This window comes from Protomyctophum parallelum, assembly GCF_964188405.1.
Source record: "Protomyctophum parallelum genome assembly, chromosome: 7".
In the NCBI taxonomy this organism is placed as follows: domain Eukaryota; kingdom Metazoa; phylum Chordata; class Actinopteri; order Myctophiformes; family Myctophidae; genus Protomyctophum; species Protomyctophum parallelum.
This window is the reverse complement of record NC_139705.1, coordinates 36,027,644-36,040,606: the sequence shown is the minus strand read 5'-3', so window position 1 is coordinate 36,040,606 and position 12,963 is coordinate 36,027,644. Positions and strand designations below refer to the sequence as shown.

At 41.5% G+C, this 12,963-nt stretch overlaps 3 protein-coding genes across 3 annotated transcripts; all 3 read right to left on the bottom strand.

Annotated features, from left to right (window-relative positions):
- Nucleotides 1-766: 766 nt before the first annotated feature.
- Nucleotides 767-2,407, bottom strand: rassf11 (Ras association domain family member 11; the record flags this gene model as incomplete). The annotated part of the gene is made up of 2 exons (XM_083769144.1): nt 767-2,215; nt 2,305-2,407. The coding sequence occupies 2 exons, from the start codon at nt 2,405-2,407 to the stop codon at nt 867-869; spliced, it is 1,452 nt and encodes a 483-aa protein (XP_083625270.1). The 3' UTR covers nt 767-866.
- A 2,693-nt stretch (nt 2,408-5,100) lies between these two features.
- LOC310861224 (vacuolar protein sorting-associated protein 28 homolog) lies at nt 5,101-5,772 on the bottom strand (the record flags this gene model as incomplete). Its single annotated transcript, XM_083768580.1, has 1 exon — nt 5,101-5,772. One exon carries the CDS (start codon nt 5,770-5,772, stop codon nt 5,101-5,103), a length of 672 nt encoding a protein of 223 aa, XP_083624706.1.
- A 2,854-nt stretch (nt 5,773-8,626) lies between these two features.
- LOC310862286 (uncharacterized protein) lies at nt 8,627-12,749 on the bottom strand. Its single transcript, XM_083770108.1, has 7 exons — nt 12,725-12,749; nt 11,994-12,163; nt 11,284-11,388; nt 10,925-10,984; nt 10,404-10,499; nt 10,152-10,232; nt 8,627-9,031 (listed from the first exon to the last, which is right to left on the bottom strand). Exons 2-7 carry the CDS (start codon nt 12,150-12,152, stop codon nt 8,909-8,911), a joined length of 624 nt encoding a protein of 207 aa, XP_083626234.1. The 5' UTR covers nt 12,153-12,163; nt 12,725-12,749; the 3' UTR covers nt 8,627-8,908.
- Between the last annotated feature and the right edge of the window lie 214 nt (nt 12,750-12,963).

Here is a 12,963-nt window from a genome sequence, read left to right as displayed (position 1 = left end):
TACATGTCTTTCTTTTATTTCAATCACTTAATGTCAGAAGTGAGTTAAATTTTTTTTAAAATAACTTCAAAAATGCTAATGTTTAACCTTAATTATGTTTAACCAGCTTGCATGTTGTCCTGCGATACATTGAGCTTGTGGATGGGCCACTTTCGCATTACAACAAAGTATAAAATGGTGCTTGAAGCTTGTGTAAATGCTTAACTAACTCTTTAGTAAAAAGAAATTAGAGTTTCAGTTGGGGACATTCATTTTACCCAAACTCATACAGGAGCACATGGAAGTGATCAAATTAAGGCAGACAAAATTGAAACACTAGGGTGCCCACACTTTTATGACGTGAGAGCTACTTTAAAAAATGATCAGCTCAACAAGATCTACCCACCATTGGTGAAAATAGTTTAAATATGTACCTGATGGGGCTTTAGAATAGGGGCGCTGGCAATACATATAGGACAAATGCACTTGGAATGGGAAATAGAGGGGGAGAAATCTAATAGTTAGGGGGTTTCTTAAGTCACCTTTAACTCAAGTGGCAGATTCCAAAAATAGTTTTTAATTATTTAAATTAAATATTCTTTAGGGACATGTCCTGTGATCTACCTGCACAGCCTTTGTGATCTACTGGTAGATTTGCAACCCACCTCACCTGAAATTTATATTCTGTTTATTATAGAGATGTGGTAAATGCTGAATAAACTAGCAATGATTACTAAAAAACTTTTAAACAACTTTGTTTTACCCAAAAAACACTTTGTGATTAAACTGAGGAACTTGGATGTTTCATGACTACATCAGTGGCAACATGAGAAACAACTACGGAAGTAGTACAACACTTAATTTGATTAAAACTTCTGTTTTGCTATCTAAACATGGGTACTGAGATATATTGTGAGCTCTGAGCGATGTATCACCTTGGGTTTAGTCTCGGATGGATGGCTTTGTGCTTCAGACCAGCGTGTCCACCATTCCCTAAGCTCTGTTGGACCCGTGGGCCGGCGTGGCTTTATCACGTTGGGATGAACTAGAGCATGAGGAAGACTTAAATCGTCTCTGGGTGGGAACTTCCTGTCGATATTTACATCGCTGGTAAGATGTGATCTCTGTTGGTTGAGGACTTTATTTGCAGTTAAACTCTCTGTGGCAGTGTTAGCTGAACTCTTCCTTGTAGTCGTATCTCGTCTCTCTTGCACTACATTTTGAACCCTATTCAATTCAAACCCTTGCATTTTGCTTTTGTACTCCTCCAACCTGGCTTTGCACTCCACAGCGTTACCCCTCATCTCCATGAACTGAACCTGCAAGTCGTTCCCGTAACCCTCCTCCGCCTTTAGTTCGTTCTCCCAAAACAACAGCTGCTCTGTCTCCTCTTCAATAACTTTCTGTTGAGTGTCCTCCTCAGCCTTCCTGGCCCTCTGTTTTTCCTCCAGCTCCCTGATTTGTTTGTCTGTCATCTTTATCTGAACCTGTAGCTCTTGCAAGCAAGAATGTTGCCGCCTAATGGTCTCTCTGAGTTTCCTTTTCTCCTCTTCGATGTCATTGCTGCTGCTTGAACGTGATGGGTCTTCAGCTTTCATTGTAGCTGTCCCCACAGCTGCAGATTCCTCAGAATGTTTGCTTTCCTTATCCCTGTACTGATTTCTCATGCAGCAGGAGATCTGTTGATCCACATCAGATAGGGATTGTCCACTTTTTTCCCCTTTCCCTTTCCCTTTGCTCGGCAAAGTGCTTGAGGCAGAGGTGTCACTGTGAACAGTAACGGACACATCCATAGAGCTGCAGTTCTTGCTGCTGCTGTCGGAGGTTGAATAATGAGCTCTGCCTTTTCCCAGGTTCTCCAGCCATCCCCAAGCCTCCTCCATCAGCGTCAAAGATTTTCTTTTGGGCCTTTTCACATCCTCTGGTGGCTGCTCAGCATCCAGTCGCAGGCGGGACAGTGGTGGCAAGCTTTGACGATGCAGAGTTTGCAAACCGCTACCACGCCGCATTCTAGCCCCAGCGTCTTTCTTTCTCAGCTGTGGGCCAGGCTGGTATCTGCTGCTTTTCGGTTTGCTTGCTCCCTCAAGGTGATATGCTGTGTTGTGAAGGAGAGTGAGTTGGACCTCCCGTGACTGCACACCATATCTTTTCAGCGACTCCAGAATGTGTTCATTCGGGGCCATGCTCCTCTCAAAATCTTTGAATTTCTCCCTCAGTATGTAACGGCCTGGCTGACCTGAACAGAATGTAAGACAGAAGTGGTCATCATCTTAGTTGAACATTTTAAATCCATCTCCCCCCTTTTCAAACCACACAAATACATACCAAGGGATTGAGCCAGTGCAATGACCACTTCTTGACAGGTTGTGTTGTCAGTAACACCACAGACTACTCGTGGGAAGCCATCAACACACACCTTCACTTCCATCATAACCTATGGAAGGGTATGTGATAAGAAGGTTTGTACATTTTATGAATATTGTGATATTTATTTTAAACGTATAGCCAAATGAACCCATTTAGGCCTAAGGCAGATTCTAAAAACGCCTTCTAAAGCCTGACCTAAGTTTTCTGAAAAACTTCAAATATTTATATAGCAGCATAATGTTTTTGTAATTTTTGAATACTGTACATACTGTACAGAACCCAAATATGGGTTCCCGGCCTGAGGGGGTAAGACACCAAAAGGGGTTCCCGCCCAGAATGGGTTAAATAGAACTGAACTGTGCACACACGTCTTGGTCACATTTTGGGCTTAACGGCAGTTAAAGCCACTTTGTTATCAACTTGGTAACTAATGTAATTAAATCAATTAAATGAAAACAGTTTAAAGCATGTCTCATAATTACAAGGCTTTGGGGGCCTCAAAAGATGAGAATATTAGCACTTCTTCATATGAACAAATTGAGTTGTTTTGCATAACGCATAGCCTATAAATAAAAGTTTTCAAAGACCTACCTTTTAGTGAACTGTCCCTCTGTTAAGCATGGACTGTCTGTTAGGAAGCGGTGGCAATTAAGACTAATTTAAATTCCTGTATCTAGTTAGCCTCGGTCCCAGCCTTACTCGGTATCTACTGCTGGTGGATTGTGCATGGCTCCACCCCTGTTGAAGAGAGTCATTTCTATAAAGGGACAACTTATGTGAATTTTTTCACTAATAAAAATTGTCACGTAACGAGGATATGTGATCACCCAAAGAACATATAATTACAAAGACTTTTAAGAAATATACAAAGAACACATTATGAAACATCCATATGGTTGGAGTCATACAGATGTGTCAGTATTATCACTATTGTGTAGGCCTACAGTAATTTTGTGACAAACGGGGATTGGACAGAGCTGTTCTGCCCATTTAGTTATCAAATAATTAAGGGTTAAAAAGGTTCTGCCCCTCACATCCAACATTAGGGTGGGGGTACTGGTACCTAGTACGTTTTTTCTTTTTCCGGAGACTAAGTGTCACAAGTGAGGTTTATGTGTAAGTCTTGTATTTATTTGTGGCCCTGGGTGTTCCTTTGTATCTCCAACAGGAAATGTGATTTCAATCTAAATGGAATGCATAAACATGCTGGCAATGCATTGCAAACTGTCCCAACGCTGAGGGGCCAAGAACATTTATGACTCACATAAATTGTGTAAGTCACAAATTCTATGTTAAACATGTTTATATCTCTTTTTTCATTAGAAAGTATTTTATGATGTGAATTTCTTGCATTTCCCTCTTGTGTTTTTGTGGGGGGACCAAAAGTGCAGTTCATTATTTATTGCTTGTTTATTCTTTCTTGAATTCTTTCAAATATAAATAAATATAAACGAAAAAATAAGTCATCATTTAAGTAGGCTACTCTGGTCTCCAACAGCCACCCCCTCTCGCAAAATGGTTTTGCATCGATAGATAAACCTGTCAATCAGACTATCAGCATCACATTTTCCAAAACCATTCTCCCAGACCCAAATAATATAATTCATGAAGGCTTAAATATGAAATCGTAAAATCACCATTAAAACACTTTTTTTGTTACTAGAGCGGTGCCCATTGGGCACTGGCCTACCTGGAACGATGTTCCAACGTTCTTTGTCAGGCATGCCCACATATGGAGTCTATGCAGACGTCAGAATGATGTCAGCACATGCCAGTTCCATATATGGACACTTGGTAGGGGCCCTGCCTAGAGCCTGGTCAGAAACCTTTTGGGGCGGTTCTGGACAACCGACTGACTCGACACTGGGCACTGCAACCCCTGTGGTGGGGTGGAATGCGTGTTTTGAATTTGAAGTCGGTGGAGCGAATGGTTCTCGTGTTACGTGGATTTCAGACGTACACACACAGAGACACAGAGGGCATTTATAGTTAAGATGTCCATTAAAGGAGTAGTTCACCAAAAATGACTTATTTTCCATCAATTATACACCCCATGAACGGGTGTGTAATTGATAGAAAATAAGTCATTTTCGGTAAATTATTACTTTAAAGCAAATTCCTATATATGGCTGACATTGAAGACACAAACAGAAGATCTGTCAATTCAAGTGTACTTTATCAGTAAGCATGAAACAGCATAGATGGGGAAAGAAAACACAAGACCGAGCACCTATGACAGCACCATAAACATGTAGTGGTGTTAGTAAAAATAAACACAGAAGCATCCCAGAGGAAATAAATCTTTTTTTCAAATGGGTTAACGAGAGAGCAAATAAAGCAGAAGTTGTAATCACATGGTCCTGGGTACAATTAACACTAATAGACCATACTCACACGGCGGCCATGTTGGCATTTCACATTGAAAAAGCGCGGTGGCATTTCATTAACTTAATGGCAAGACATGTGAATACGGTGAATGGAGCCTCTTGCAGGAGCCTGTTGGACAAGGCTCTGGTCTGGAGCGGACAACGAGAAGACAGGGTGCCACCTCCGTATCAGAAACGGTGGACTGAAAAGTGCTTTTCATTTTAGATGGCAGAGAACACATGGCCATGATGGCATATAAAGAAGCAACTGGGGCATGTATATGTACACACCACCAATGGAAAGCTAGGGTGTTTGTTCCCTTTTCTGAGACAGACGTCAGTCAGACAGGCAAGAATCTGGATATATGCATGGACGACTAGGGCCGGTTTAGGAGGAGTGGAGGAAACGATTGAAGGTGTTGTAGGCCGACTCCAGGTCAAACAGCATCTGTCGCACCTGGGAGTCATCCAACTCATCGGAGGCGGACATGCTGCTGAGCGTGGTCAACCAGAGGTTGACCTTTTCCTTGGCCTCTGAGTCGGGAGGCATGGTGATCATTCTATTCATGGTCTCCATCAGCTCCCGCAGGTCCGGTTGGATCTCATCCATGGCCCGTATCTCCAATCTCAGCTTGTCCATCACCGTGATAAAGAGAGACACGATATCTGCAATGCAGCGGTTCAAGTTGCCCTTGTCGTCCTTGATGGTGATCGGTCGGTCCTCCTTGATCCTCTCCATGGCTAGTGGGCAGTCGAGTCTATACTTCCTGCAGAAGTCATCAATGGAGCCCACGTCAGAGCCTTGCACCTGTTTGAAAGCAGCCTTGTACTGAACCAGAAGTCTGGAACACGATGCCGTGTACACAGTAGGTGTGACACAGTCTGTGAAGTAAGCCTTCTCCAGGGCTTGGACAGTCTTGACCAAAGCAAACAGATCAGCCATATTGTCATACTGTTCTCGTTCTCTTGCGTTCTTGTACAATTTCACCTCCTCATACAACTCTGGCTTGTTGGCCGGGGCTCCCCCTGTGCCTCCTGTGACTGCTACTCCACGAAACATAGCGACAGACCTTCAGCAAAGTGTACTCTTATGAACAAGTCACTGGCTGGTGACCTGCCTTTTGAGGACCAAATTCATCAACGAAGCAACGTCACCCCGTAGGTCATAACCTTTTGGTGTCGTTCACTGCATCCATGTGAAACCAGTCTGACATCATAGAACTCCATATTTGGACACATCCAACATGGACATTGTTTGGCATGGCTGTCATAGTGATAGTCATGATTGACGAGTCATGTCAAGGCAGCTCAGCTTAATACTGGAACGACAATTTAAAATGTTCAGGGATCTTATAGTAACATCTGTTCTGTTGTTTGTTTGTTTGAATGAGTGGTGTGGGAACAAGTTATTAGCTTGCTACCTTGTATACCAGGGTTTCTGGTGTGTTGGATTTGCACAGTTTTATATCATGGCAGACAAACAGTGTGATGCGATATATCACCCCACACAGTGATATATCACCCCAGGCCCACACAGTGATATATCACCCCACACAGAAGCAAGAAACATTGTGGCATTTAGAAACAATACACAACTATGGGTAGCAGTTCCCTTTATTGATCACTTTATTGTCTATACATGTTCTCATATAGTGAACATATATAATTCAGCGCAGACAAAGGTCACATTGACTCTAAATAAATATAAAAAAAGGAACCTGCTGGTGTGCTCTATACAGCAATAGAGGCACATACAGTACGTAAATTACAAATACAGTATGAACTGAGGCAGTCTGGGAAGGATGGCTTTATTGGCTTAGCGGTTTTCACCACAATCACCAAAGTCCTGTGGTTGATTTTGATCGTAGCCTACCGTACTTTACATCCATGTGTCCATGAAATGTTAATGTAACATTTCTCTCAGGAGCAGGTCAAGGTTCTGATCATGAAGACGACCACAAGTTCATTTCTAAGCAGTCGTAAATTACAGCAATGACAAACATTAACAGTTAATAGTAGTTAGTAACGGCATTAGTAGTTCATTACATTTGCGAGTCACTTGTGAATTCCTATTTAAGGCAAGTGTAGTGTATTAGTTAGTGCTAGTTAGTGCAATATTTAATCCAGGTGAGGTTCAACCAGAAACGCAACTCTTTAAACAGTTTTTGACTGTTGAGTTACAGTATCAGTCTCCTGAGGGGGTATATGTTTGGTCCCCTGGGCCTGGTGGTTCATTCATGCTATTCTCATGCACAGTGCAGAAGGAATACATCAAGGTACAACAAGATACAACAATCTCAATCCATTTTTACAAAGAAAAACGTCCTGCAGTTCCTCGTCTACAGCAACAATGCTATGATCACTGTGGCCTTCCCCCCTTTTATGGGAACACGCAGCAATGGACATTAGGGCTCCATACAGTTCAACACCAATACCAATATTGTATTTAGTGTGGTATCCACAGTATATTAAATTTAACGGCACCAATTTATTCAACCACACAATTTAATAGCGAGGTTAACAATCTGAAATTATAACACCAATCGGCATCATGGTGTCACTATATTAGATCACTTCATGTTGTGGCCTATAAGTCTTGATCATTCAAAATGTTATCATTTTAGTTTTTTCGTTTAATATAAAAGTAGAGAATCAGGGCTATAAAATGAGGTATTGTTTAGATTGGTTTTGGAACTACACCTTATGGAATCAATGTGAATGTAAAAGCTGTTAACAGAGAAAAACATCTTGAATGGTAAAAGATTTCAAGGTGAGAACTTTTCCCTGCGCTCATGGAAATGTGCTCTACAGAGGTGTGTGTGTGTGTGTGTGTGTGTGTGTGTGTGTGTGTGTGTGGCCCCTCAATAGGAGTGTCACATTTGGGGTTTGTTGGATGATGAGTTAATTATTTCTGGCATGTTTCTGTACATAGGCCCCTCCTACAAACTATGGTATAGGATAGGGTATGGCTGTATCAAATACATGTATTCTACATGGTTTAGAATTGTATGACCTGCAGTCCAAGAGTTATAGGCCAGAACGTAAATCAGTCTGGTATAGTCTCACTACACTAAACATTTAGTGTTTTCCTTGGCCTACTGGCAGTGTGCACGTAAAATGTGGAGGTGATTGATCGAGTTGTTTGCAAAATTAGCTCAGCAATTACACACAGTCATACAGACACACGGACTAGGACAAAAACATAATCTCCAATACTATCTTATCATTCAGCACTTTTGGCCTGCCGGAGATAATAAGGAGGCCTCAATAATTAAGAGTGAGAGTCTCTCTCCTCTCACGTTGCATTACGTTACGTTACAGTTCACAGGAGCTCATTTAAGCGGCCTCCCATCAGCCATCACACTCAGAATGTGTCCCACAAAGAATTATGAACCCTGAACTTAGAATATATTATGTCAACAACTTATAATGCATAATATAAAACAAGATCGGTCAAATCTATTTGGTGATAGGTGTGGTATATTAGCCATATACCATGGGTATGAAGTCTAACTTTAAGAATAAAATATAATAAACGTTGCATAACAACAATAAAAAGTAATGTATCACGAGTTGCCGGCAGCTCATTTTGAAAGTAGAAAAAACAAAAACATTTATTTTGAATAGGTCCCCTTTAAAGCGCATACATGACACTGCACTGATACCTTCAGGTCTGCTCTTACTCCAATGACACTCCCACACACCCGACCCTCTAAAAATAAAAGGATATTTAGTTGCGAGTCGACCCACAAAATGGGCCGATGCCCCACAAGTGAGTCCCAAGACTTCCGAGTCCGACACCTTCCCAAACAGTGGATCATCTCGTGGGCCCATTTTGTGGGTCGCAACTAAATATTTATCCCTTTACTTTTTTGTTTCCTACAGTTTGTTTTTAATTGTTATTTCAAGAGATCTTTCAAAAAATGTCCAAAAGAATATTTTTTTTAAAGAAATCATGAATTAAAACAAATTAAAAAAATATCTAACGAATTGTATAGATAAATACAAAAATCTAAGAGATGTCATGAATTAGAAAAATTGTTTCAGAAAATTGAAAGTGAAATAGTGGAAACTACAAGCTCACAAGGTGAGCTTGTAAATCTGCAATTTTCATTTTTCACAAGTTTGGGTCCCCCGGGGGAGACATCAAATGACTCTTTTGGGTCTCGAGCTAAAAAGGTTTAGGAACCACTGCCTTACAGAAAGTTGAGTTTTTTAGAGGTGTACACGTCACAGATGTGAGAGTCTGAGCTGAGGGGGAGCCGGACGTTTTGGAGCTCCTTTGGCTCAAAGCGTGGCCCGTCATCCAGATCTGGTCCCTGTACAGAGAGAATCACACGCACACAGAACACGTCTATTACGCCTGAAGAGTTTTCTATGTGATAAAACAAGACAAGAATATATACTAAATTATGAAACAATGTTTAACAAACATAAAAAAAAAACAATATAATTGAAATATAATATATTAATTAAAAGACACAAATAATTTCTATCAGTGAATCAACTTCTAGTGTTCATAATCGATTAATATGAAATACTGTCACAGTCCATTCATACTGTAGGCAGCACCCGGCTGTTACTTGCTTGGAAGTCAGTTTGGAGCCGTGTGGAACTCCATATTTGGGCAAGACTGATCTCACACTTGATCATATATCGTGCGATTGATATGACTTCAAATCAATATCACGATTATTGATTGATTGATTTCTTATTTTTTGAGGGGCACCTACAGTATGTCCAGCTTTTAGTGTAAGTGCTAATACAAGAGTGTTCGTGTAAACACAAACATTGAAGATGAAGGTGAGGACACAAATTCGATTGGCCGGAATGAGATGATGTATGATGATGAGGATCATGGCATGTCCATCTCTGGAGGACCTCTACAAGAGACACTGTAGCAGAAGAGCCAACAGCATCCTCAAGGACCCATCCCACCCACGTCATCACCTGCTGCAACTTATGCCCTCAGGGAGGCGCTATAAGGTCATCAATGCAAGGACGAACAGACTGAAAAATAGTTTCTACCCCAGACACTGACACTTGAACTCTGACACTTGACACTTTATGGACTAAAGGGACTTACTGTGCAATATGTCTTAAATGTATGTATTTTATATAGAGTATTATGTCTTCTGTTTTAAATGCACTTGCTAAGCTGGATTGCAAATCAATTTGGTTGTCTTGTACAATGACAATAAAGATATTCTGTATGTATTGTGTATGTGTACGCGTTGGACGCGTGTCCGAGCATGGACACATGAAACACCTCGCTAATACCACTGGATGGCACTGTTGAGCAGCGTCTCACACACACAGAGGCCAGGGAGGCAGTACGTACGAGTATAGTACAGTACAGCACCACTCACTTCAGACGGGTCTGATTTTAAATAGCAGATCTACAGTCGACATTGAGGACCAGTGCTGTAGACACAGTACCTGTCGGAACGGTGAGGAAGCACCGATCACATTGCCTGGAATCCGTGGACTCCGTGGAGTGTTCGCCACAGGAACAGGGTTCTGTGTTGAGCAACAATAGAAAAATGTTTTGTTACCACCGTGCATCTCCTTAGAACAATGACATTTAAACAAGTGACATGACATGAGCAACAATAGAGGGTATGCGTGTATGCGTGCCGGAAGTTATGTGGGAACGCCTACTGATTGGGAAAAGACTACTTTACACAGTACCTGTCGGTACGGTGAGGAAGCACCAGCCACATTGCCTGGACTCCGTGGACCTGGACTCCGTGGAGTGACGCCATTGTACACCGGGTGCACAGGGCTCTGTGTTGAGCAACAATAGAACAGATCAGCATAGCACTGAGGCTGCTAGCATATATAGCTGTAAATGTTAGCTCCTGGATGTATTGCAGAGTATGCTGTGTGTAGGAGGATGTACATGTTTTCACTAGTGCTTTCTTTTCTGAATTCAGGGTTATAAAAGGTTGTGTACTCTAACTCTCATCATGTTGCATGTTGTTGGTTTGGATAGATGTACCGCATGTCCATATTAAGCTGTTAAAGTGGTGAGATTATTTCACAAAGTCTCAGGAATTGTCAGGAAAACAACTATTTGCTCACTGCAAATATACGTTATGCTCTCACCACTAGTAGACAGTTCTAAAGAACAGACTATCACCAAACAGTAGATCAACTGGCCTGAAATTGATGTTTTGTATAGTCTGTGTGTGTTTAATGCATAAACAAACCTTAGGGTGAGCAACAGTCAGATTTTGAGGAGGATCGACCTTCTTCATATGAACAACAACCTACAAGAGATGTGACCCAAGGATTTTACTTTAGGTAGACTTTCATTTGAAATGAATGTGTCTATTCATATGAACAAATGCTCCGACAGGCTTCTTTTGTTTAAAGTGGGGAATTTGGTATATAGTCTTTTTTATTGGCCTAAAATATTGTCTATATACATACATTCATGAATCCACTTGCTTCCTGCTTTTCGGCCAATAAAAAAAGATATACCAAATTTCCCACCCGTCCACCTCGACTGCCGGACTGTTAGGTTAAGTGAAATGGGACATTATTTTGCACTGAGAGAAGCTCTTACTTTACTGAATCCTGGACTCTGATAGCTGGGAGGGGTGGGACTGGGAGGGCAAGTGTTGTATGAAGGAACCGTTGGCTTGTTGGGCTGATGAAGTTGGTTTGATTCCTAGCAAACAGGAGCACAGGTTGAGCATTTTAGTTTTTTACAAAGCTACAAGTCAAACATAAGGCGGGGTCCAGATTTTACCAAAAGTACAATTTATACAATAAAAACGTAGGATCATTTATGTTGTAGGCATATTATGTTGGTTATTTTGTAGTATGATTATTGGACACCTGGTGGCAGGCGTTAGATGAACATCACTGGGTTGTATGTAATAGAACAGCAATAGAATATGGACAGTGGAAAAAAATTGTCGTTACAAACATGTGACATGTTTTACATGCTGGCCTTGTGAGGGCCTGCATGTAAAAGTCACAGGAGACAGCAACGTCACAGGAGACAACACCTGTGACTTTGCTGAAGGAAAGCATACCAGACACAGTCCTATTCACTTTGACATAACTTAAGACAGCAGAATCCACCCTATTGTGGATCAGTGCCTACTTCAAATTCTCAAAGGTGTTCGTGGCCCACCCATCTGACATCATATGTAATCAAACGATATACTTTCACTTTCAGTTCCTATTTATCTACATCACAGTTAAAAGTTAAAACGCATTGTCTAAAAACACCACGGCCCACCAGTGGGAAGTGCTGACATAAATTACCTGCCCTCCATCTTGGTTGGAAGCTGGAGGTTGTTCTGCATCCTCTGGTGTTTTGGTGTCGCTGTCGCTGTCGTCGCCACAGCAGCACTTGTATATACAAACCAGGAAACTTATGGACAGCAATAAGCCCCCCAGACGCTTTCCAATGAAACTTATCATGGGCTCATTGTCTAAATGGGGAGTAAAACAGGAGATAAATCACTGTCCTGCATAGTACCCATGGTGCAACTTGTATATTCTGTTTTACTTGAGGTAGATTCAATACAATATGCTGAACTCAGGTTGTCTAATAGACCAGAATGTTTGTAAACAAACGTGTTTGTTGTTTACATTTTTGGATTCTCATATCAAATTATTTTAGCTTTTTTATTCCAAATTTTGTCATCAAGCTAATTAATTCTTCTCCGCACACATTTCTGTGTGTTGTCACTGCTGTTGTACCCTACTGGCTCACCTGCCCGTGAGGAGTCCCACTGGGAGGACGTACCTTCCGTTCTACTCCCATTCAACATTTCCTGCTGCCCCAGCCTGTAGGAGTACGTCGTACAGTGACATATCGCCCTCCCCACTCGGCTTCTGTCCCCCCGAACACAGGCCAATTCTGTTCGTACTATATATGCTCGACAAAGCCGGATGCACCGCAGTGGATTTGAACTCTGCGGTGGTGGACAGTTACTTTACCACTGCGCCACTCGAGTGCCCTCTATGTGCACTTAACACACACACATTACCTTTATCATAACGATCACCAACAGCACACGTGATAACCCATGCAAGCGTGGCCTAGAGAGAGAGAGAAATAGAGAGAGACAGTTCTCTATTTTAGTTTTCATTTTGTATCTTACTGTTCGTATCTCAAATGTTTAAGTTTCGAATGTATTAGAAAACATCATTGCATTATGTATCGAATATGATGTTTCTTACAGATTAAAGAGGATCGGGTCAAGTGTTTTGGGAGGCCAGGTGAATC